The 26,349-nt window shown below is 39.4% G+C and overlaps 1 protein-coding gene across 3 annotated transcripts in view; it reads right to left on the reverse strand.

Moving 5' to 3' along the window:
• The window catches only part of LNX1 (ligand of numb-protein X 1), a 131,806-nt gene that overhangs the window by 16,708 nt on the left and 88,749 nt on the right, over window positions 1-26,349 (reverse strand). For 2 of the 3 annotated variants that reach the window (XM_069977623.1, XM_069977626.1), the window contains 3 exons: window positions 24,778-24,912; window positions 14,679-14,856; window positions 11,813-12,047 (listed from right to left, as the gene is read on the reverse strand). In XM_069977623.1, the coding sequence (XP_069833724.1) occupies window positions 11,813-12,047; window positions 14,679-14,856; window positions 24,778-24,912 (548 nt within the window). The remainder of the gene's footprint in view (window positions 1-11,812; window positions 12,048-14,678; window positions 14,857-24,777; window positions 24,913-26,349) is intronic. The other variant, XM_069977624.1, reaches the window with a different exon arrangement.

The raw sequence follows: 26,349 nt of genomic DNA on the forward strand, positions 1-26,349 counted from the left end.
TATACCTCAGTCTGGTAAGAATGTTAGGAGTACTGCCCTGCCCCCATAGCAACAATCCGGTCTGCTCCATTGATTATCATTAGAAGGGGAAAGCTGGTCCAGAGCAGATTGGCGCTATGGGGGCGGGGCAATGCTCCTAATGGACCATGAAGTAAGCGACTGTGCACGGAAATGGCACCAAGGATGAAGGTAAGAACATACCTTTATCCTTGGCGTTTCCTGCTCAATAGGGAGCTATCAGCAGGCTAGATTCGTCTAACCTGCTGATAGTTCCCCTTTAAGGGCATTTACTGTACAGTACATAGTTTTGGAATATGACAATGTTATATAATAGTTAAATGAATGATTTTAACAGTTTTCTTCACAGATCAACTTTTTGGAGGCTAAAGTAAATCTGGAAAAGTGAAAATTCTCAGTGGTAATAATTATGAACTGATACACCATAAAAAGTTTCATGTTACCTACTTAATGCACAAACTCTTTTCCAGGAGACTCTGGCTCAGGCAGCAAGGAACATTAGGGAGCTCTGAGGCTAATGGCTCTAGGACATCCCTGTAGTAAAAGGCTCCTCTGTATGTTATAACACCCAGACAGGCTAAGCTATTGTCTATCCAAGTAGCAAGACTAGCAATGTACAGATAATAAATGTATAAAGTAGGATAAAATCATTCCAGCAAAAACAACTTGTAGCTTTTCCCTAAATTTGGGACACCACGTTTACAGCCTGGAAACCTTAATAAAAGGCCCCTGAAGGATGTATGTATTAAGGGGGGATGATGAGTTTGGGTTGTGGAGCAATGACTTGCTTCAGTCTGTAATGCGCATCTTGGCAAGAACATTGAAAAGAATTCCAGATGTGGAATCTGAGGCCTGCAAGGTCACATGAGTTAACACTCAAGGTCACCAGGCACCAGAGTGAGTCAGGAACATTTGGTGATAATAAAATAAAAAAAAAAGAGATGACAATAACTCACACAGTATAAAGTTTGTGTTAGTTCATTAATTTAGAATAAGCAATGTAGGTCTATAATAATTTCATGTCAGCTACTTGCTAAAAATTATACAAAACACAGCTACGTCATATTTTGACATTGCCTACTATTCCTCATTAGGATTGACAATGTGCAGAACAATGTAATGACATCCCCCTATGATTTACTGTATAATTCACATAAGGTGTTCAAACAACCCAACAACACTAGGAAAAAGTAGCTGCATTTTTGTAGCTGCTCTTTACCATTTCAGCACAAAATGTAAAAACATTAGGGCTTAGATGCTTATTTGCCAGGTTAAAAATCCATGAGCCCAAAATGTATACAGCACAAAATAAATAAATAAAAAAGGAGAGAAAGACTGACAACATCCAAGAAGGCGACAGAGATAGATGAAAAAGTAATATCTTTATTGTGTCAAGGGGGGGGGGGGGAAATATCAACATTTCAATTTAATACTAGAGTCCTTGTCTTATGAACAAGTGAAAATGTCAAGTTTTTTGAAGAATATATAACAATTTAATATATGGGGCTCGCTAGCTGACATTCAAAAGAAAACAAAAAAAATATAGAAGCACGTGCCAGGGCAACATTTTACATACTGTCTTCTTTTATTCTCACCAGTTATTATCCAGCTGATCTAGGGCAAGATAAAGGGAAACCCATACATATATTCTCATGGTCAAATCTTCCAAACAACTGTGTTCCCTGTGTTTCCAGACCCAGATATGCTAATACAAATGTGCTCTGGGCTCTGCACTGGAACCTCACCTAACACCTACAGTGCATAGTGGCGCCATTTTGATACCTTAAACTGAAGTACCCACAACATAGTATACACTAGAGCAGCGATGGGGAACCTTTGGCCCTTCAGTTGTTTCAAAATTACAATTCCTATCATGCCTAAGGCTTTAGCTTGTAGTTTTGCATCAGCTGGAGGGCGGAAGGTTCCCCATCCCTGCTCTAGACGAGACACAAAGGATTATCTATAAAAGCTTTGGCAGTCCAGGCATGATGGGAATTGTAGTTGCACCAGCTGGAGGGCCGAAGGTTCCCCATCCCTGCTTTAGACGATTGGTGCATGTATGTCAGAAATACAGGTTATATACCATTTAAATGTCCATGTGATTGGCTAAATCTTCCAATGACATGTGCTGCAGCTTGGTGATGTCTTTACCATACTAAGCCTGTGTCTATCTTTATTCCATACAGTTTTATCTTCTGACAACTGATGTTGAACCTGTAGTGGTATTAGGGGTAGTAAGAGAAAAGCAGTCCAGGCCATTGAAGCTTTGACAACAAGAACTTTTTTTTTTATTTAATAAGTTTTATTAACTTCAACCTGGAAGGGGCAACTTTAAGTTGTAAAATAATTATAGTACAACCCGATGGCATCAGACACTCATAGATTGTAAGCTCTTGCAAGCAGGGCCCTCACTCCTCATGTCTGACTTGATGATTATATTGTGTATGTGTGTGATGTCTGATTTTGTCAATGTTTGTACCCCCAGAATTGTAAAGTAGAATGTATTGGCACTATTATTAATATTAGTGTTAATTATAAATAAATAATTAATATAAATTAATATATGCCCTACTGTCCACTTACTTTATAAGCGGAGCACCATTAAATATACAAAAAAAACCATCCAGGCAAGAGTTCACCAGTAACTTGATAGACTGAAGAAAGTCAATTATTTGTAGGAACAGAAATTTCTAATAACTTGTTCCTCAGTAAGTACATTAAATCCAATCTGAATTTTTCTAATTTTGAGATGAAAAGCTGAACTGAGAAATTAAGGACAAATGGTTGTAATGGAGCAGAGTTCTGTAGAGCTCCAAAAGAAGGAAAGTTACTAATGAGAAACAATAATGAGTCAAATTAAAAGGGAATGTTTAAATGTAGGAAAATTTACCATGCAGTTTTCAGAAAATGTCAGAAGGCTTTAAAGTCAGTACATTGTGTAGTATTGCTGGCAATAAATCCCAGTCAGATGTTTGATTTTTAATCATTTTAAAGATACATGTGAACGCTTATTGTGTGAGAGTCTGGGTCTGTTAGAGGATGCTATAGTACTCTGGTGAGCAGTGTGACCCTATGAATTACTGCCTTACTTATATGCAATTGTTGTAGGGCATCACATCAGCTCTTTTATTGCTCCTGACTGTGAGAGAATGCTCAGCAAGAGATGAGAAATACAAGACACCATAGTGAAATATTCACTTTGGCCACTAAGCCTAATAATAAGCTGACAATTTTTGTTCTGTAGAGAAAACATTTTTTCAGTCTCATCATTATTCTTACAGGCTGGATTACAATGAAAGGTCACTATATGAATAAGATAGGATCAGGCTATTTACAATGGGTGATGGTCACAGCTCACCTCCTCCTCCTCCCTGCACACTAAGCTCTGCACAGGTCACAAAGCATGCATAGAAAACTGCATGGAAGTTAATGAATCCCCTCCAATCTATTGTTTGCTGTAAAGCATATCTCTGAATGATGTTAATAATGCTGGACAGGTGGTCAGGCAATATGGCTGCCTCTCATAATAATAAGTAAGAAATTAAATAGAAAAAACCATGTTTTAATATATGGCTCTAAGTGGTAAAATTAGAAAATCACATTCCCTTTAAATGAAATACATAGTGGACATAGTGTTAGAGATGGCAGACAAACAGTCACTTGTGTTCTGTAGGCGTGCGGGGGTACGGGGGGAGGTATGTAGCTGGGTGTCATCAGCATAGATATGGTACTGAAAGTCACACGTTCTGATAGTTTGTCCTATGGGGGAAGTGTAGATTGAGAAAAGGAGAAAACCCAGGACTGATCCCTGAGGAACCCCAACAGTAAGTGGAAGGGAAGATGAGGTGGAGCCAGCAAATGATACGGTAAAGAAGCGATCACAGAGGTAGAGCTGGATCCGCATGAAGTATACAGTATTTGCATCTGATGATAACCACTGCTTTCTTAATGCTTCATGTATAGAACCTATGATATTTTATACTTTTGTATCTTTGTATGCACTGCACTTACATGCTATTCTGAGTGATAATTTTCTCTATCTTCCATAGCCTGAAGGGCTCTAGCCAAAACATTGCTTGTTAATAACATGAAAGAAGCACAGTTGCTTTTCCTGTCCCACTAAGGATAAACTACCAATACATGTTTCAGAATCCCAACTAAAATATAATAATTTATGATCCTTATCGTAATAATGAAATAAAAAAGTAGAGTGTCCTTGTCTTTGACTTTCATAGGAAATGCCTCTGACAAAGCCCAAAGCACTTAAGTTTCACTAACTTCAATAGCAATTAATTAGTTAATCCCCACTGGAAGCTATAGGGGCTTAACAGAACAAGTACTGCATTCAGGTCACTCCATGGAGAGACAGAGACATGGCTTCCTAACTGGTTAATGACTAAATATATAAGTTCTTTTGGAGCAGCTACTAGTGTTACCCATCATAGGTGTCATTGTACTACAGACATTGATATGGGAGGTAAATGAAAAAAGTAACAACAGAGGCAACTAGTACTTTTCACACATTTTATGACTATATTTTGTGCGGATTATTAAGGTACTATGTGGTTCATCTCTACAGAGACAGCCCTCTTCTCCTAGGGGAAAGCTATTTAGGATACTGTGTGCCATAAGGTTTAGATTTAATTGTAATGTCTTACTGATTACAGACAGATACTAAAACATGTTCACTAATTCTAATCTGTTTCCAGACTGGAGATGACCCATTAACTTCTATGGCAGAGCTTTCTAGACATGTGACCTCTGCATAGGTGATTGTGACAGGATGGGGAGAGGGGGAGCTCTAAATATCACTTATTGTGAATGGTGGATCCTGTGTCATCCATGTACAGGTGTCACCTTTCACCCGAATCTCACCTGTGATCATGATGTGTTATGGATCCACGTTGTTTTAGCCACAATATAGAGGTGTGTATGAAATAAGTGAGAGCTAAGCTGCAGTAACCCTGCATCACCACTAAGCAATAAATGGAGCCAGGGCTTCTGCCCTGCTCATTGCATAGTGCTCGTTTTGGGACCCTGCCATTATGACATCAATGGGGGTTGGTGTATGGAATCAGGCGGCCCAGGGGGAGAATGTTTGGAGGGGGACACAGAATTTTGTGCCTAAAGCACAAAGCCCCATGTGATGTCTACCATATACTGCGCCCCCTGCTGGACATTTCAGGTATATCGAGGGGGTCAAGACATCACTTTTTTTTTCTGAGAAATTGAAGACTGTCTGAAGTACTAAATTGAGGGAAATATCAGTATATGTACATTTTCCATAATTAGTGTACATTAGGAACTTGTCTAACTTTGCTTAAGAAAGAACATTCTCCTTTAATATTAGATCAGTTGAGTCCAATTCCCACCTCTCTGGTTAGTTGCTTGAAGGGGCTGTAGCACTCTGGAGCATCCTAAGCCCCTTCACTTTTTACCAGATATAACAAGGTACTTTTGTTATTGACTGTTACTATACTTCAATCCCACTGAAATGAATAGGAAAGAGAAAGGAGAAAAGGGGCACCTTCTAGTGCAGTAATCTGTATAAAGCAAAGGGAGTGAGGATAAGGTGAAGCAGTGTACGCTCACCTGGATGAGTTGTGCAAGCGATAGGCACAAGTCTATCAATCGCTCCAATAACACCGCTGCCAACTCCGGGTCATTTAGGGCCAAACTGACGAATGAAGTAATTAGAAAACACAAAAAGACTCAAGTCAGGAGGTGCAGGTGTAGACATCAGGTGTAGCAGTGCATAGGAGTGAGCGCTAGTCGCCAATCACCAATACACCATGCAATCTTGGACCAAAAAATAAAAAACTATTTATTCAGACTAATAAATATTTTTTTTATTTTTTGGTCCAAGATTGCATGGTGTACTGGTGATTGGCGACAAGTGCTCACTCCTATGCACTGCTACACCTGATGTATACACCTGCGCCTGGCTGACTTGAAGGGTATCCCTGTCCCAGATGGCCTCTGCTGGGTCTGTGTTTACTAACTGCAATGAATAGGACATAGCTGCAGTACCAGGCACAGTCACAATGATTGGGATGTGGTCTTTGCCAGGGCCGGGCATTCAGTCCCCATAATTCACCGATCAGTGGGGGTGCTGGGGGCTGACTAAGGATAGGCCATCACTATTGTATTCCCAGAAAAAAATCTCAATAACTTTAAAGTATGAGATAATCAAGTCTGCGAATTCTTGGCAATAGCAATAAAGATTAAATCTGAACTGCAGCAATTATTTACATACAGAGATGCTGCATAAGCAAAAGGAAGATTTTCTTTATAGCTCGCCCTCAGTTTGTCCTCACTAAAAGTAATATTTGTATGGTAATATTGCGACTAGATGAATTATCACCCTCATTATGTGAAAAAAACATCATAAACAAAATCACATCACATAAAACTTGGCAGGAGAACTGTGCACAGCTGAGAATATGTAACACTGCATCCAAGGAAGTCAGGAAAGGTGAGAATGGGGGGCAATGACTGATGGTTACCAAACATGTAATGTTTATATTAATCGGCAAATAACTCTCATAGGCTCTAAAACATTACTACAAGTGTCCTTCTTTTGGAGGGACAGTCCCTACTATTGATCCACACCCCTATCTTTGCCTTTGTACCTTAAATCACAGTCATGAAATAAAATAACATATCATTGGTTGCGATCATTCGCGGTCCTGAGACCCCTCTGATTGTTGGATATAGGGGGGTGAAGCATGTGACAGTGTACTTCACTCCCAGGCTCAGCTTTTGATCAACTCACTGTAGGAGAAAGACAGAATTCTAAGCCTTTGGAACCTGCATCCTTTATCCTCATATGCTGCACTGCCTCCCCTGATTCCCCAATAGTCTATCTACAATGCAGACAACTGGACTAGTGATGACAACTAGAAGATTATAACAAGTTCAGTCTATGCCCTAGTTATAATGAAGGGTGCTTGCTTCTGCCCACATTTGCTCATAATAACTAGAAACGCCTCAAAAACATCATATACTGATATCAAAAACACTCCGAGGAAATTGTGAGTAGAACTGCTTCACTGGTCTTGATAAATATAATGCTATAATGTCAGAATGCCGCATGGACAGTCACAAGTAATATAAGCTGAAGTGATATGACAGAACTGTGCAACCCAAGGAATAATGTGTGTATAAAAGTGAGACAGGGTTACTTCCTTCTACAAACCTAAGGAGGACCGGTGTAGGTCAGCGGGGAGGATTCTCTGCTCCCCATCGCTATGAACATGAGAAGAGTGAAAGCTGTAACAATATTTGTCTCCAGCATCATTTCTACCATTCTCCTTCAATCATCTTTAAAGCGTCAATAAACACTTTCTTGGATGAAGGGACGTGGAGTTGTTTCTTGTGTCATTCTGCCAGTGACACTGGAGACAAATCTACTCAAGGCTAACGTCTAAATGAAAGAATATAGTTGATTCTGTTCCTACGTATCCATATATCTGATGTCTGGCGAGATTTTCTACATGGTTGTTTTGGAACTTGATCGTTCACTTTCTCCACGTGTATGTTGATGTCACACGCACACACATAGTATTAAATATTGCACACACATTGTATTAAATATGGCAAGAGCAGAGGCCACCTCCCCCACACACATGGCACTGGGACCCCATCCCGCCCCTTCTCCACTCCCTTGATGCGCATAGTGCAGACAGCAAAAAGTCATACAATTATGGTGCGAACAGGGTTTTGCACACGAATCTTGAGACTTTTGCTGTCCGCATCTGCTAAGGATTAGGATAAATCCCACAATAGTCTACTTTTGACTAAATTTAGTATGTTTTATGCCTGTAACTTTACTTGAGATGCTTCTTGTACTACAAATGAGGCATAGACTGACATAAAGCAGGTCAACATAGAAACAGGTAGTCTAAATTTGTTCTATTGACCAGTACCTTTTTTGTATTCTGGTACATATCTGCTGTATATAGTTGATATGTAAAGTGAACAGCCCCTTATAAGCCTAGCAGCTGTATGTCCATTATGTTTATATCCACTAGAAGTAACAATGCTACCTATTGAATTCTAGTAAACACAGATCCTAATAAATGAAGAAATGATGCAGGAAACTTAGAAATTTGCATATAATCAGTCCTCTTTAAATCTTCATAAAATGCTGAGTATCTATATATTGTGTTAGTTGCCCTTGGAAAAAGCGGTTTTGTTCTTCTTCACTGTCAGACATTTGACCTTGCTTTGTACTACATCACTGTCAACCAAACTCCCACAATTCAATGCTTCTTGAAAGCAAGAAACCGCAGAATTGTGGAGTGTGTTAGAATACATTGTGTGACTCGATGTGTATAAAATATTCTAAATTGTTAAAAAAAAAGTTCTTCTAACGTGAGGCTCACATAACAGTATAGTCTTACACTTCCCAACACAACATAAATAATACACGCGGAGCCCATGAGTGACAGCTCATAAAGAGAAGATTTGTTACCGATATGTTGAAGATTTTCTACTTTTAAAACAATAACAAGAAGAGAAAGTCTTCAAGCTGTTTTACTCCCAACCTGGTCGATCCACGTATTCACTGCTTAGTTTTACAATACACTGGAGTGGGATCTGATTTACAAACACACAGCTGCTTCCTGAGCAAAATAATACATAGACAGAGAGAGAATAAAAAGCAAAGGTTCTAAGAACACAGCAAGTTCCTTACTGGAATTCTCCTGGAACATCTGGGCTCTGTCAGGCAATTAGTATGCAACCCTTTGTGTGCTGCATGCATTGGGCCTCCTTACATAGACTGGATTTTTATTTGAGCATGTAATGGTATATTAAGTGCCTTATAAAGAATATACTCAGGGGTATAGCTTGAAGTATCTCAGAAGAAAAGTTGTATCCGGATACATATAACTGACAGTGACATCACCAACTGCTGCATGTGATGATGTCATGACATATAGAATTTATAACTTATATAGTAACTATATTTATTTACACTACAGCTATAGTCACTACATCTGTTTATGCTGACCCCTGCTGTTCTAAGGGGTAGAAAAACATGGCAGCTTTTTTCCATGCCTGTCTATAGGTTGCGGTTGGTATTATAGCTAAGACCTATTTACTTCAATGGAGCTGACCATATGTATAAACAGGTGGGGATGTATGAAAAAAGGAGTCATATTTTTGAATTTTGTTCAGTCAGTTCTAGATTGCTTTATAGGCGGGACACAATGTGATTGAATCTTAAAGGAGAACACTGTCTGGGACCCATTTTTTCAAAACACCCTTAGGCTGGATTCACACTACGTATATTTCAGTCAGTATTGTGGTCCTCATATTGCAACCAAAACCAGGAGTGGATTAAAAACACAGAAAGGCTCTGTCCACACAATGTTGAAATTGAGTGGATGGCCGCCATATAACGGTAAATAACTGCTATTATTTCAATACAACAGCCGTTGTTTTAAAATAACAGCAAATATTTGCCATTAAATGGCGGCCATCCACTCAATTTCACCATTGTGTGAACAGATCCTTTCTGTGTTTTTAATCCACTCCTGGTTTTGGTTGCAATATGAGGACCACAATACTGACTGAAATATACGTAGTGTAAACCCAGCCTTAAAGGACAAGTGCCATGAAAAACTTTTTCCCAGTAATTGAAGCACATTACAAAGTTATATAACTGTGTAATATGCTTCAATCACCTATCTGCCTCCCTTCCCTGTCTTTTCCCCCCTCCACCCCCCACCAGGAAGTGTCCTAACTCACATAGACCTAATTACTGTCGTCACCGTCACCAAGCTCTTCTCTCAGCTCCTTCTCCTGTTACAGCAGCCCGCCCCTCCCCTGCCTTGTCAGGTGACTCATCTTGCTCAGCTCCCATTGGCTGAACAACTGCAAGCCATCACTTGGACTGGGGAGGGGGGGCTGCTGTAACAGGACCTAGAGCAGCCCTCCTGCTGATGACTCATCCTCACAAGAAGGAGCTGCCTGGTGACGGTGTGTGAGTTAGGACACTTCCTGGTGGGGGGTGGAGGGGGGAAAAGACAGGGAAGGGAGGCAGATAGGTAATTGAAGCCTATTACAGAGTTATATAACTTTGTAATGTGCTTCAATTACTGGGAAAAAGTTTTTCATGGCACTTGTCCTTTAAGGAGCCTATACATAACTGTTATCTCTCCCATTCTCCCTATATACATCAATGTTTGGCACAGCAGAACATGGGAATACGACACCAGTATAAAGTATATAAGGGACCATTACAAACAAACCTATTAAAGGGGGTATCCAGCATAAGAAAAATATAGCCACTTTCTTCCAGCACCACTACTGTCTCCAGATTAGCTCCGGAGACAAGAGTGGTGCTGTCTCTGGAAGAAAGTGACCATGATTTTCTAATGCTGGATAACCCCTTTAATGTATTAGATCACAGCTTTGGCTCTCCAGGCATGATTGAAATTGTAGTTTGCTGGAAGGAGGCAGGTTTGACTCTATTGAATTAAAATCTACCTTGCAGACCAATAGAGAATACTATTGATGTTGAAGAGTATATAGTAATGAATTAGTTTTCTTAACAGGGTAATAATGTTAGATGTCTGAGAAAATCGGAGGATAAACTCAGTCACAAGATGTCAATCCAAAAAATCATCTGGGATGTATGGCACCAGAAATTACAGGCAGTGATAAATTCTGGCAAAAAAGGGCCACAAGCCCAAAACACACCTAAGTGGCTCCCATATTAAAATATAACTTTTATTTGGCCCTTACTAATTAATATATATATATATATATATATATATATATATATATATATATATATATATACACACATATATATCTTGCAAAATTAAAAACACACTCCACTGTTGTCCCTATTAAATAATTTGTATCCCTTAATAGGGTATAGTGTAGTCCGGGTTGCTGCAGACTCCTGACTCACTAATACATTATACTGGTTTTCTAAGCCCTCCTCCTGATGACACCCATGTATGGGGATTGGACAAACCCCTTGTCAGCAGACTGTACACATTACTGCCCGTAAGGTTAAGCTGTGTAGAGACACACCCTATTTGAAGGGGAATGATAGTGCCCAGCTGTCAATTTATTCAGATATATCCCGAAGGAATGACAGGCATAGAGCAGAGTCCTAGTTTTCTGAAAACTGCTGCATGAAAAGAAATAATACATGGAACCCTGGAAATCTCTAATACTCTGGAACCAGAATGCCTGTGACCAGTTTGTATTGCCCTCCAGCAGAAATCTAGTGACAGATTCCCTTTAAAAAGAATGTGATCAGGATGTATCGGTCAATTGATCTTATTCAGGTCTTTGAAGTGTAATGTATGGACTATCGTCATATGTGTTATGGTCATTTTTTTTACAGGATGCATAATCCTTCAGCACGGCTGTGTAATCTGCAAATTCTGTGTACTAACCATACATGTAACCACAATAATATCCTTCTATTGGCATCTTATAAACTAACGTCTTGCTGCAGGCCTATTTAGATCAATTGACAAATGCGCAGTCACAGTGGAATGGAAACGGAATATGAGCAAGGCCTCACAAATGGGAACATTTTTTTTCCCTCATCATACCCGGTGCTTCCTGTGCAATGTCTTAGTTTCAGCTCTATACACATCCAATTAGAAAAAGAAAACACACTGTTATGCAAAGTTCTGAAGCCAAATCTGGCATGAATTAGGACACATCACCATAGTGAATAATAAACCCAGAGGAGGGAACAGCACTAGAAACATAAATCTTTCCACCCACACTCTTTAGGAGATGAGATGTCTAAACCTACCGAGGCAGCTTCAGCCACATGACCCAGACTGGTGACCATTCTCGGTTTTCAAAGCCATTTTGGACCGGCTCCACGGGCAGGGAATCGCTGCTGATGTCTTCCTCTGGCTCATACTCTTTTGTTTCCAGGGCTCTCAGAACCACACATGAGGAAGAAGAGTTTTTCAGTAGTGACACGGCTTCACTACGACTGACTCCTGTTAGGTCTACACCATTGACATTCAGTAAAATGTCTCCTGCAAATCAAGGAAATGGAGTAAGTCTTAGCAAAAGGGAAAGTATCCTTAGAAAATGACATATTAGTCAAATTATTATAAACATATTCTAGGGTTGTTTTCAAGGATGAGGGCTGAGGATTTAATAGCAGCTGTAATGTACTTACAAACACATAAGAATAGCCATACACTTTTGATACTTATTTACATTTGGCATGACCGAATGTTCGTGTTTTCCCAATGAAGAGCCACTGTCCTGAGATCGAATGGGTCAGATAAGGGGCGGATTAAATTTACCGTAGGCCCTTCACCAGGCCTGGGCCCCTCCACCCTACTGTAACTATGGTAACACTAGCCTGGTGTTCATGGTAAAGAGTAGATAATGTCATGATGCCCTGATTTATGCAAAATAGAGGTAAAAAACAGTGATTATTTGCAAATCATGGCATCACTGTAGCCAGGGACAATACACCACTGAAAGTATAAGTCTGTTTTAGTGGCCATGGGCCCTCCAGGAGCTCAGGGTCCCGGGCTACCACCCAAAACGGACCTATTATAATCTGCTACTGGGTCAGATAGTTAAAATACAACACGCTGGGTCTTTCTCTCCCCAGCATCATCTGTGGGAAGTCTCCATATACAGTTGGCAGACCCACCACTTTATTAGGTTTGGACGACTTTTGACTAAAGTGTACGGGGGCCTTAAAGGGTATTTCAGTGCCTGTGTAAAGATGTATATGCTGCCTAGCCCCGGACCCCCATAACTCCTCCACAGCTTTGTTACGCCATGTCTGGTTGCCTGTTCTATCTTCTTCCTGCTTTTGAGACAAGCTCTAAGAAGAAGGACCTGCTACCTGACCAAGATGGGACATCGCTGGCACCGCTAAAGTAAGCAATCAGGGAAACCAATCATAACAACTATTAATATCAATGTGGAAACTTTCCACGAAAACCATAGTTAGGTTCCATTATCCAATATCTAATGTAACACATGCATCCGATGCCTCAAATCTGATTTACTGTTTTGCACTAAAAGCCAGATAGATAGATAGATAGATAGAGCGAGCCAGGACTCCCTAGGTCTGCATCTAACAGTCAGTCACCAGTACTTTTTTATAGGCTGTAGGTGTCAGAATGTGTGACATAGTCTTATGACAGCAGGGATCCGGTTATGTACAACATTCCAGAGACCACAAACAAAACATCCCCCCACTCATCCCGAGAGCAGTACACGAGAGGAGAAAGCTGCATCAAAGTAGTTACTGCTGAGCATCAGTGACCCTTCCAGTAACCAAAAAAAAACATGTCACTCGTGTGATGATACATCTTGTTTGACAGAGTTTACAGGAAAGTGGGAGACTGCACTCCAAACCGGGCCTGTCTTGGGAAATCTGGAATGTGCACACTGCTCAGATAAGTGAGTGACTCAGGACCGTCTCACACATACTTTACCCTGCAATGTACCGCTCACTGATGGAAGCCAGCAGCCACTAAGCCATAAGAATCTGACAATAATTCTAATTGGAACTGAGCTGTCAAAAAGGAAGCCTGTAAATGAGGAGAACTCATGAGATATGTTCCTTTCATCACTTTTATTTCCTATTTGTTTCAACTACAGATCTAAAAAGACACCTAAGACTTTCCTAACTCAAACAATATGTGACAGCAACAACTTTATTAAAGGGGTTTATATGAATTATAGTTAAATCAAGCCCCAAATTAACATTTTTACATTTAGGGCCTTGTTACATGGCCCAATATCTTTAGTAAGAGGAACAAAAGACACGATCAGCTGATGATTGTTGTCATCGGCTGATCAATCTCTTTGTTTCTGCCGAATTGGCCTGATTTAGCGGATTATCGCTCCGTGTAATAGGGCCCTTAGAAAAATGCTAGGTTTTCCAGAAATAATGGTAGTATTGTGCTACCTGCTGCTTCTTTCTGTTAGTCTCGGTCAGTAGTGGATTATAATAGGGGCGTTTCGGGCGGCAGCCCGGGGCCCTGAGCTCCTGGGGGGCCCATGACCACCCAAAAAGACTTATACTTTCAGTGGTGTATTGTCTTCTGCAGGCTTCTTGTCTAATTCTCAGTTGTCCCTGAGATAGTATGTGGAGATTAGTTTCTATGATGTCTCCTATACACTGTACACACAAGAATAGTAGGCCCTGCTCTCTTATATCCACAGAAGCAGCAGTAACATGGCAGACATCACAGAGCAGTGCCGAGCAGATCTTACGGTTAGCTTGTGTAGTCTCTTTGCAGTCTTTCAATGTGTATTGATGTATTTGTGTATGGCTCTGTTCTCTGATCTCACCCCTCCCTTCTCCATAGACTTTTATAGACAGCATTTATTTTTTGTACTACTGATTTCTGCAAAGTTTGAAGAAATAGTGGGGACCATATAAGACTCCATTTTTGTTTCAGCATCAATTTTTAGATTTCCCATTTTTTTCCTTTTGGATGGCACATTACCAAGAAAATACAGGATGAATGCTCATTTTACCAGGAGCCCTCCGATATATATTATTTCCATTAAAAAATACCTGTAAGTTGACAATGATACCTAATTATATGTGGTCATACCCATAATTGATATTCATTATTGAAATAATCATTTTGCTTAATAATGTATAGCTGAACAAAGAAGATTACCTGTTTTTATTCTCCCATCTCTCCCGATGACTCCGTCAGGGTCTACACTTGTGACAAAAATCGGCAGGTCCCATTCCCAGTTCGACACTCCCCCTGCCACCGTCATGCCTAATGACTCTGTATGGTCTTTAACAATATTTACAATTTTCTCCACATATAGTACTGTTCGATTAGCAATCTGGTGACAAAGTGATAAGGTAATAGTCATGAGATATATAATACAGCTACATAAGCAACAATCGTTATCATTTATATATTGAAATGTTATTGACTTGGTATGGAAATTCTTCCGCATATATCCATATTTGACAAGTGAGATTTCCTATGAGGTTAAAATAAAACTCTGTAGACAACTGTAATGACTAGGAAGAATACATTTAATGTATGTAATTACCGATTATATTGAGTTATAGTCCATGACAAGGGAAACCCCTAAATTTACTCAGCAAAGCAATAAATGGTCAGATACTGTTCATTATAAAGATACTGTCTGATATTTTAAGGAAATGTCCAATCAAAACAATCTTTGGTAATCTGTGTAGCATTTTATAGTGGCATTAAGATTTACTCTAAAGAACGTCCCTGTCATTATGTGGTAGACCAGATCTGGTTATATTATTGATTGTTGGCTTCAAATAAGCCACCACAAACCAATAAACCAATTGCACACTACTGTGTACTGCACTATATAATAGAGACTCTAGAACAATATTGGTTAAAAAATCACATGAAAGTACGTATTAGATTTTTTATAGAAAATGTAGTCACTGAAGTGGAAAGCTTTTAAACATGGGTCTGTAAAGCAGAATCCCGAGCAGAGAATGGGAGAATAAAATGGCAAAGTATAAGAAAAAAGAAAAGCTTAAAAGAGAAATGCAAGTATGCAGCACCAAAAGCAAGCGGAGAAACTGGTGCTCTTTCCATAAGAGGATTCCCAATGAAAGACTGAATGGTGTGGCTCTGACAAGCTACGATCCTAAGGGGTCCAGTCCAAGTTCGTGGCAGAACAGACATACGTAAAGCATAGTGAGTGCTTGTTTGTTTTACTATATCCTATGTGCACCAACTTTTTTATCACAAAAAGGGACAAAAAAATTGTCATAAAAATCTTAAAATAAATGAATACCACCATATCTACGCTAACTAGGTAGAAACAGATTAAGTTGATGTCACAGCACTAAACGTTAAGACTTTCATAAACCTATGCATAGAATGTTTCTGTCATTGTCTCTAGACATTTATCATCTCTACCTAAATCTACTTTGTCCAATACTTTCGACAACACTTAAAAAGGCACACAATGAACACATACAGAGGCACATAATGAAAATAGGGCATTTAGGCTATCTCTACTGTGAAGCTTGAAAACCAAGTTAAAGGGGTTATTCAGCGCTACAAAAAATGGCCACTTTCCCCCCTCTCTTTTCTCCAGATTGGGTGTGGTTTGGAACTCAGTTGCATTGAAGTAAATAAAGCTCAATTGCAAACCACACCTGAACTGGAGACAAGAGGGGGGGGGGGGGGGGGGAGTGGCCATGATTTTGTAGCGCTGGATAAACACTTTAAAAATAAGAGTAGATTCTTCACATTTTAGCAATTTTATTGCCCCAATGCATCTAAAATAGAAGATGAAGACACTTTGGAAATATATATTTTTTTAAAGTATAAAAGAAAAAGAAAAATCTCCAACTGTCCTGTGCCTAGAGTTCCTATGAGGAGGCAATGTGTTTCTATGGTGACAGACTACAAATAAGCCCTGTAGTCATGTGTTATTGAATGCCTTTTAATCTTTCCCTTCTGGATGGCCTATAGCAGGGATGGGGAACCTTCGGCCCTCCAGCTGTTGCAAAACTACAATTCCCATCATGCCTGGACAGCCAAAGCTAAAGCTTCGGCTGTCAAGTCATGATGGGAATTGTAGTTTTGCAACAGCTGGAAGGCCGAAGGTTCTACATCCCTGGCCTATAGGCTGCAGATAATGAGCACTCTTTTACTGAGCGTAAAATCAACCATACAACCATGTTGAACAAACCAACGTTCGCATGGCCTTTTAAATATATCATTGTTGACTGCCCATTACCTGTTTACACAGGGCGTCGATAATAATTTAAATGAAGGCACAAAACATGCAGTTAGCCAGCCGATTGCTGCCCCTTTTACGAAGGGAGGCTTTAGAGTACCAAGAGTGTTCTATTAACCGATAATCATTCCCTGCAAAACATCAGTAAGCCATTAATGTATGCAGCTACTATATGTACAGTATGTGGATACCAGAGATATACATTGTATTGTATAGCTTATATGTTCTTAATAACCTTTAGAATGTATTGAAACACATCAGAAGTCTTATAAAAACACAATTCACCACAAGTAACACATCCCACGCAATAGAAACTTTTCCAAGCATTACTATCGGTTTACATTTTGGCTCTATCGCCATTGTAGCTCAGCTGTCCTTCTAAAATGACCCTTTCAAGGCACGACATGCTACACAATACAGCCTGTGCCTAGATTTTCATGTTTACTGCAAGATAAATGTTTATATCCGAGAATCCCAAATTGGAAGTAGTAACACGTGTCTGACACACAAGCCACAGCTGCATGTGCACGGAGAGCAGGAGCAGATCCAGCCGCTCCCTACAGCTGCTGAGCTGACAACACGTGACAGTCATTGAATATAGTGCACTGCAGGACGGCATCACCCTCACTTATTCCATTCAGCAAATCACAAGGATTTGTTAAGGGATCCAAAAACAGGAAAGTCTTCAGTGATAGATGCTGCTGACCTACTTTTGTCATATTTCATGTAATGAGCTTTTAACAATGCATTAGTGTCTGAATACAGTCATTACCAGACTTCATTACTGCATTTGTCTTCTATAGTCTCTTATTAAACATTAAGAGCTTCTCCAGTGGATTTTCTCTCTGTTTTAATCAAATTCCTGTGACCTTCCAAGATGGAGAAATCTATGACCCAAGTCCTGAAGAATCATTCCCCAACTCTGCACTAAATCAGCCTGAACATGGACAATGCAGTTATGGATATGACCAGCCTAGACATCTCCTGGTGTTCTTCTATTTGGGGGAATATCATCACTGGCCATACATCATAATGGCAAATATTCACTGCTTTTCTCTACTGCTATGAGCACATGTGCACTGTATCCCTAAGGCCTTATAAATGTAATAAGGATAATAATGTCTTGCGGACGCCCTAAAGCATGCATCCTGTTTTTAGGTTAGCATCTGACCAGGATGGATCAATCATTTGGGCAACTGGGAACCACCAGAGCATTTGAGGGTCCTACAACCCACCACCTGGAAAATGCACTGCACATTTCTTTTTCTGGTCCTATGTGCTCTGAGGCAACAACTAAGCTGCAGTGACACCAAGTCATGTAGCTACAGGGTCCAATAGCTCTAGGATGAGGTGATATTTGTCTGTAATGTGTTGTGTTCGAATACTTCTCAGTCTGAGCCTACAATTAGCCTCCATATTTTAAGCATACCATACCAGTGACTAGTATTCTAGTCATATTTAGTATCTAGTACATAGTTGTCAATTTCTGGTGTTTTTAAAGAAATAGTTTGTAGAAGGTCACTGAACATTACCCCAGATTCTCCAAGAAATAACTAGCTGGAGTCATAGGTAAAAGGCTCAATTGTTCTTAGGTGACCTTACATAGGTGAACCCTAAGTATTGTCTTTTGTTTACAATCAAACAAAGGTTACAATACAACATTTTAGACATTACTGTCTATTATTTGCATTGTTACTTGGTTAAAAGGGTAGTCCATAACCCCCAAAAGAGCACCACACCTGTCCATCGAGTTTCCAGCTCAGCTCCATTTACTTAAATGGTACCTGTCACAACGTACACAAACCTGGTGTGCATGAAATCCATTTAGCCATTGGAAATTCAGGTATCCATGGTGGGTCGGTACTGTTCACAAGACCAATTGGAATAGAATGGGGGTTGTGCGCAGCACCAACCTGCCGTGGTACCATCCATGGATACCTGAACTTCCAGCAGCTGAATGGATTTCAGGGCACTGGGTGTGCTTACTCTGTCACCGGTACCATTTAAGCTATTGTTTTTTAGGGTTGACAAACTTTTTTTGATGTCTACAAAAAGTAAGTATTACACAGGAGGGGAATTTCAAACACTGAAAGTCTGAACCATAGCAGTTGCATTCACATTTTTTAAAAACTTGAAAAACCTGTCATTTGTAGGCTAGTTAGATGTATGCAAGTGTGTTAAGCAATATGGTGACTATTTTAAAAAGTCTTGTAAGTATTGCTACGTTTGAGGAAATGCTAGTTGTGAAATATGTGTTTTATAATATCCCATTAGCCTACTTTCATTGGGCTACACCTTATCTAAGCCAAAATGCATGGATAGGCAGAAACTGTAAAGATGTTAAATAGAAAACATCATAAAAGATTAGACTTTCCCTAAGGCATTGGCAGCTTTACCAATGAGTGCAAGTACAATGTTAAAAGTTCTTGTTTCTAAAATCACAAACAGTACTTAATAGGAAAATGCTTCCCTCCATTTGATCCTATGTGATCTGTAACATTTTTGTAAATCACTCCATTTACCAAAATTACTTCTCATCCAGGAAAACTAGCTCTAAAGTCTGGACCACAAGGGGGTAATTTGCTTTTCTCTATAGTTAGGCTAAGTCTGTCTTTACTAGTATCCAGATCAGGACAAAACACAGAACGTGGGGTGGGGCTTAGCTACTGCTATGTTCAAGAGAGGCACAGGCCGAGAAAGCCCGGCTATGTACCTGCAAGCTGAGTCTGCCTGCCCAAGATGATCCACATTGTTCTTGAAAGGTAAATAAAGGCTTTCCTCTCATCTCTAATTACCCAAACTGTCTCTTGTGTAAATACTAGTGTATCTACTGCTGTTTGTCCACAGCACTTCAATTCAACCCACCTCACTTTAGGTTGTTGGCTACCGCAGAAGCAGCAGTTCAGCGCCTAGTGTGACTTTTTTTCAATTATGCTGACATATCATCTTGCAAAGCCAGTGCATTAGCAACCCCTTCTCCCCCACATGCCATATATAGTACTGTACTGTGTTAATCATCCCCAGTTCTTTACATTTTACTTGGAGCTGTGGACTTCCACTTTTTACCTATCCCCAGTTCCAGCCTGTTTAGTCTTCATAACTTTCACTAGAAGAAAGTCATGGCATAGCAAAGAGAAGTAAGTACTGTGCTGTCATTGGGCAGAAAAGTATGGAAAATGAAGTTCAGTGTGTTCTTCTGGCAAACAGCCTATCTATAATCCCACTCCATGAAATGGAAAGATTGAGAAATAGCTGAACATTTTTTGTTTATGCATGTTGTTTTTCTGGTGTGTTTTGTTGGGTTTTAACAAAACATGTGCACAAAAATGTGCAACAAAACTCCCCCCAGAAACAACTGAAGTATACAATATATCCCAACCTATAGAAAAGTCTATTTAACCAAATTACATCGATATAGCTTGGAATGGCATACTTCATGGGCTCGTTCCTTTTACATTTTTATTGTTCTTTTGCTGTCAGCAGTTTCCCCTGATTTCCTCTTAGATCCGTCCTGTTTATATCTGCTTTACCACATTGATTACATTGATGTTTCACTAGGGTCTTATTGTTTAATACAATTTTAACATTCGCTTCTGTCAACAATTTGCCCAGATGTATCTTTGTTTAAAGAGTGACTGCCTAAACACATCATTAGGGAAAGATGTTCCTTCCTCCTGCCCCAGACGGATCGCTGACCCTGCTGTGCACTCCCAATCGCAGCATGCAAATCATTGCTGTGCACTAACATTTGCTTCTAAAATAACCAACCATCTTAAATGTAAAGATGAATGATAGAGGAGTCAGTGTGGTATGAACCAGATGCTGGGTTGTGGACACTGGGTTCTTGATCTACGCTTTAATCCAGACACAGCAAAGAAGTTAAGCCTCTGACAGCTGTTATCATAACATGTTACATTTTACAATACGAGATAGGGCTGTGTATACAGGATGGGTCATATATAAAAGACCTAAGAAGGAGGCTGAGACATAGTTCACATTGAGTTATAAGGATCATATCTATGTATTTTACCCCCATTAATAGGTACCCAGTGGTACGGTATTAATTGTATGCAATCAGTGTAATTACTTCTGGATTATTGTACCATACTTTAAGAAAGCTTCTCATGATGTGGAATTAGTTTATAATATACTATACTAGTAATCCTTAGTGTTTGTAAAGTCAGGTCTGAAGTACTGTGTATAGGAACTGCAGTCCGTTCCATAGAGTGTAAGCTCTTGCGAGCAGGGCCCTCACTGCTTATCTTTGACTTGATGGTTACATGTACATCTCTGTAATGTCTGATTAAGTCTGTGTATGTTCCCCCAGAACTGTAAAATACTGCAGATAATGTTGGTGTTAAATAAAATGATCATTTACTCCATATAGTAATAACTGTCAGGATTTAAAAGTTTCCAGATGTTGATAAAGAAAACCGCTTAGCAAAATGCATAGAATGGTCAGTGATATACTTTATATATGGCTTGTCCTGGCTGAAAATTGATTGTCCATACATTATATCATTGATTTCATGTAAGGTGTAAATGTCATCCCTGCTGTGCGGTACTATTAATAGGAAATATGTTTACAAAATTGTTCAATCGTAAAATTATAAATGTTCTCTTAACATAGCAAATAAAGTAGGTATGATTGGTAAAGGCATTGCTGATACTGCATCATCGGACATTGAAGATTTACACTGTGTTTAGCAGAAGACACAAAATCGTTTTATATATATATATATATATATATATATATATATATATATACACACAACTAATACATTTTTCAGCATTAGCTATTATGCACAAATATATGTGCGCTGCTTAGACCAGTGCTGCTGCTTTTTTTTTTTGCTGTTTACTAACCCAGTTCATCTATACCCTCCTCAACACGTGGTATCTATAGTATTGTACTGTACGTTGTATTTAGCCTATATGGATGTTTAGGGAGTCCATGTGACTATGTATTACAGAACCATGTGCACTTCATGTACCATTATCCAGTGTCCTAGCATGGAGATATTGTACATAATATTAGAGGCCCAATATATTCATAAGGCTGCCATAATATAGCTTTATACAAGTTGGTCTTGCACATGAACCCTCAGTTAACATAGGTTTAAATAATAAAGCAAAATTCATTTTCACAGTTAATTCAATGCTGTGCCCACATGTTGTGGCTGATGCATGTAGGAAAAACACCCACATTGGTGGCCAATAGCAGTCTGATTTTGCCACCACATGTAGAAGAAAACTTGCCTGAATGTAGTGGCCACTATATGGCCTTGTTTGCATGTGGCAACAATGTGTGAGCACACCCTAAGAGTTGGGACTGAGCATCTACTGAAAGAAGCAAGTATATATAATAAGACGTCTGCCTTTATATTAAAACTCAAAGCACCACAATTAAAAATCTGCACAAATTACTTACTCTTACGCTATGTGCGGTTCTCCGCATCATCCACAAGCTTATATATATCTTTATAATAATACTTGTCTGTGTCTTCTTTCTGCTCCACCTCATTGGTGGACAGTGTCACCTAGGCGGGGCTTCATGGAAGTTGGGCCCAATTTCCTAGCTGAGGAGAATATACGCCTAAATACGCCTAGGTGACACTGTTAACTGATGAAATGAAGCAGGATTAAGGGGGCCGACAGTATTACTTTAAACTGAAATAACATCTTTAATGCTCAGTTATTTCAGCCATACATTATGCAGATATGCAGAATGAGGAATGTAGTTATCAAATGTCAACCTTTGGTTTGGCACACATGAGTTCAGCAGATACATACATCAATCACCCAAGAAATAACAGTCAGGTAATTTCATACTTACCAAGAATATAAAGGGTCTAGAAAGAAAGTTAGTTGCTAGCCATATAAACATAACACTTGTGTTAGTATAACTTACAGAGTTATTCCTTTAAGACACAGTTCTCATGCAGCCTTACATGCAGCCTTAAAGACATTTCACTATACACACAGTTCATGAACAGAAGCTTATGACCAACACGGCACTGTCATATGATGCCACCTTATCAAATCAGCTTGGGGCAGTGGAGGATTACAGCCCAGTCTGATAGACAAACCTATGTTTGCAGAATCCCAGGAAGTCAACTTTCATCCCAATTTTTTGGGGGCCAACTAGGTTTAGTGAAGGAGGGATCATGGTCTGGCTTTTTTGATGGCTTAGGTTGGAGTCCTTAGTTCTAGTAGAACAAATTTTAAATGGTCTTCTCTTTTCAGAAAGTTACCCCCCCCCCCCATCTACGGGAGAGGGGACTACTAGTGGATCAGTGGGGGTCCAAATGCTGGGATCTCCGCAGATCACAATACCATAGAAAAAAACATTTTTCTCCAAATAGATGGAACACACTATTTATTTTCTATACGATTTCAGTGCTACAAAATACATTTTTTTTAAAGAGAACCTGTCACCCCCGAGCCCGGCCGACCCCCCGCTAGAGACCCTTATACTTACCCTGGAGAACGAAGTCCCGCTCCAGGAGCCGCTGCCGAGATATCACGGTCAGAATGGAATGGAGCCGTCATTTTCTATGGGCATCGGACTCATCTTTGATTCGCGTGCACCGGTCTTCCGACGGTGATATCTTAGCAGCGGGAGCGGCTCCAGGACCGGGACTTCGTTCTCCCGGGTAAGTATAAGGGTCTCTAGCGGGGGGTCGGCCGGGCTCTGCCCCGGCACGGGTGGTGACAGGTTCCCTTTATAAGTAATGCTTCTTTAAAGCTACAGTACAATGGGGGGAAAGTTTAGCATGAAGGAACTTGAAGAGGCACTACCACTATATTTATGACTTATACACTGTATTGTAGTAATGAGGTCATACCAGTATAGTGAATTTTAGATATGAATTACTTATATTCTGTATCAATAATTATAGTTTGCCAGTTTGTCTATAAAAAGTTTTAACATCTGTGATTTTGAGATAAGTTGGTGACCACTGCCCTTCCCCAGTAATTTAGCACTTAACAAAAATCACAACACCATCCCTATCTAACACTATGGGATACATATCTGCTTTGACTACAAGCTGTTTTTTTCTTCGAACAACCTTTAGAAATGTAATGAAAAGCCTTCCCAGGAGAGTAAATTCTATTACCACTGCAACAGGAAGATCTACTCTATACCTTACTATATAGCAACAAGCTTGTGATGTTCAGGGGGGCACATAGGATTGATCCTGCAGTGTATTAGGGAATTAAATAAATAGCTGCTCCATTATATAATGTTATTATCAGAATTGCTCATCTTAACAACAGTGGCCTTATAGCAATATCCTACATGGCGGTAAGGGTTTAGCATCCTTGTGCTTGCTCTGTTCAGACTGCAGCCTGTTTTCTGTCAATGGAGTTGCAGACATGGTTGTTAAACAGTCTGGATGATGCAGGAGCCCATGGGAACACTGAAAATTTATCATTTTAGATATGAAATTATTATGTTCCTTATACCTTTCTGTACTATAGCCTCATCTTCAAACATTTACAGTCTAATAATAATATTGATGATGATAATAATAATAATATTGATGATGATAATAATAATAATAATAATAATAATAATAATAATAATAATAATATTAACAACAACTATTGTTATGGATTTTCCATGATCATATAAGAAAGAACAGTTGTAGGTGAACTTTTCAGCTCAAGGATGTCATTTAGAATAATAGAAACAGTTCCCAATATTTCCTGCTTGATGTCAGTGGCATCATTGAGGTGCTGACTATCTACAACCTCTGATCGATATTTCTATGGATTCTCAACCGGTTAATATATAACAGTATCATCAAAGCATAAGATTAGAAAAGGCTAAGCTGCAATACTAGACACAGCCTAGGCCACAAGGGTGGTGCTCTTTTTGGAAACAAAACAGACCCCTTTTCTTCTAATATCACACAAACATTACTTCGGCTGACAAAATATATGCCATGCTCATAACATATCTAATATAGATAGCATTAGATGGCGATATTCCCAGAAGTATGAATAAAATACCTTGTTAAAATGGTTTCTCTCACTGGGGCATGATGGAGGGCTGCTGTTGTTATGCCATCCTGCCTCCTGTAAGATATCAGGGGTCTGATGTCTGGTCTGTCGTGAAACAACAAAGTAAACCCCTTCCTCGCTGGCCTGTGTGATGAAAGACAGATGTCAGTGCTGTTTTGCTGCTCCAGACAGCAACATGCTCCGAGAAGTCGAGGTTTAGCTATATACTAGTTGAAAGTCTTCTATTCTTGATTCATCAACATAGGCAACTACAAAGTGAAAGGGTTAACAGATCAATCATCATGGGCTCAATTTAAAAAAAAAAACAAAAAAAAAAACATCGCCATGGCAACTAGTGATCATTAGGGCTAATTGGGACTCTTCAGGATGAAGCGGACTGTGCTGATCACTGAAGTAAATTGATGCATACATTCTCATTTGCAGTTGCTTCTGCAAAACTACAACTCCCAGCATGCCCTGACCACTGAAGGCAACAGCTTAAGAGACACTCATTGGGAAACTCTTCTCTCTTGTTATGATTGACAGCTGCTCTGTACATCTGTCCTGGCCAAACGAAAGAACAGAGCAGAACTTCAGCTTTAAGTTGATGCATTAACAAAAATTCGGCATTTGACCTAAAAGGGGTACTCCAGCAATTTTTCTTTCTTTCAAATAAACTGGTTTCAGAGAGTTGATTTATAGTTTACATATCATTAAAAATATCAAGTCTTCCCATACTTATCAGCTACTGTATGTCCAGCAGGAAGTGGTGTTTTCTCTCTAGTGTGACACAGTGCCCTCTGCTGCCACCTCTGTCCATGTCAGGAACTGTGCAGAGTAGCAAATCTCCATAGAAAACCTCTCCTGCTCTGGGCAGTTCCTGTCTGGGCCAGAGATGTCAGCAGAGAGCACTGTGTCAGACTGAATAGAATACAGCACTTCTTGCAGGACATACAGCAGCTGATAACTATGTAAAGACTTGAGATTTTTAAATAGAAGTAAATTACAAGTCTATATAACTTTCTGAAACCAGCTGATTTAAAAGAAAAAGATTTTTTCTAGGGTACCCCTTTAAGAAAATCTCTTTTTATTTCACTTATCTGAATTGCAATTGTAAACAACCTTCTTTTGGTCTGAAGAATACCATCGTGCTGACACTGGAAATTAGTTTACGATTACTTAGATAAATAACCAAGATATAAAATATATGCAAAATAACCAATATACGAAATACAATATGTGTTTTCTATATTCCTAAGCTTCCATTACAGCAGTACATAGGGCACATCTGTAGGGGCTCTAGTCAATTAACTTTATTAAAGGTATAGCAATGCCATCAAAATGTTTCCATGTGGTAGCAAAGGATTGCGATAATGTAGAGGACCTCTTCAAAAAAATTTAACTTTTTATATAACCTTGTAGCCCCAAGGGCACTGACTATGTTCTTTTTTTTACTTTCATGCTATGGTTCTCCTCTGGTTCCCAAGATGAACAAATTTTACTATTTGGTTTACTATCTGTAATTTTATTTTATTTTTTATAACCTGCCTAATTTGAACACAGTCTAATTGGATTGCTGCA

Source organism: Dendropsophus ebraccatus, chromosome 7, assembly GCF_027789765.1.
Source record: "Dendropsophus ebraccatus isolate aDenEbr1 chromosome 7, aDenEbr1.pat, whole genome shotgun sequence".
Lineage (NCBI taxonomy): Eukaryota > Metazoa > Chordata > Amphibia > Anura > Hylidae > Dendropsophus > Dendropsophus ebraccatus.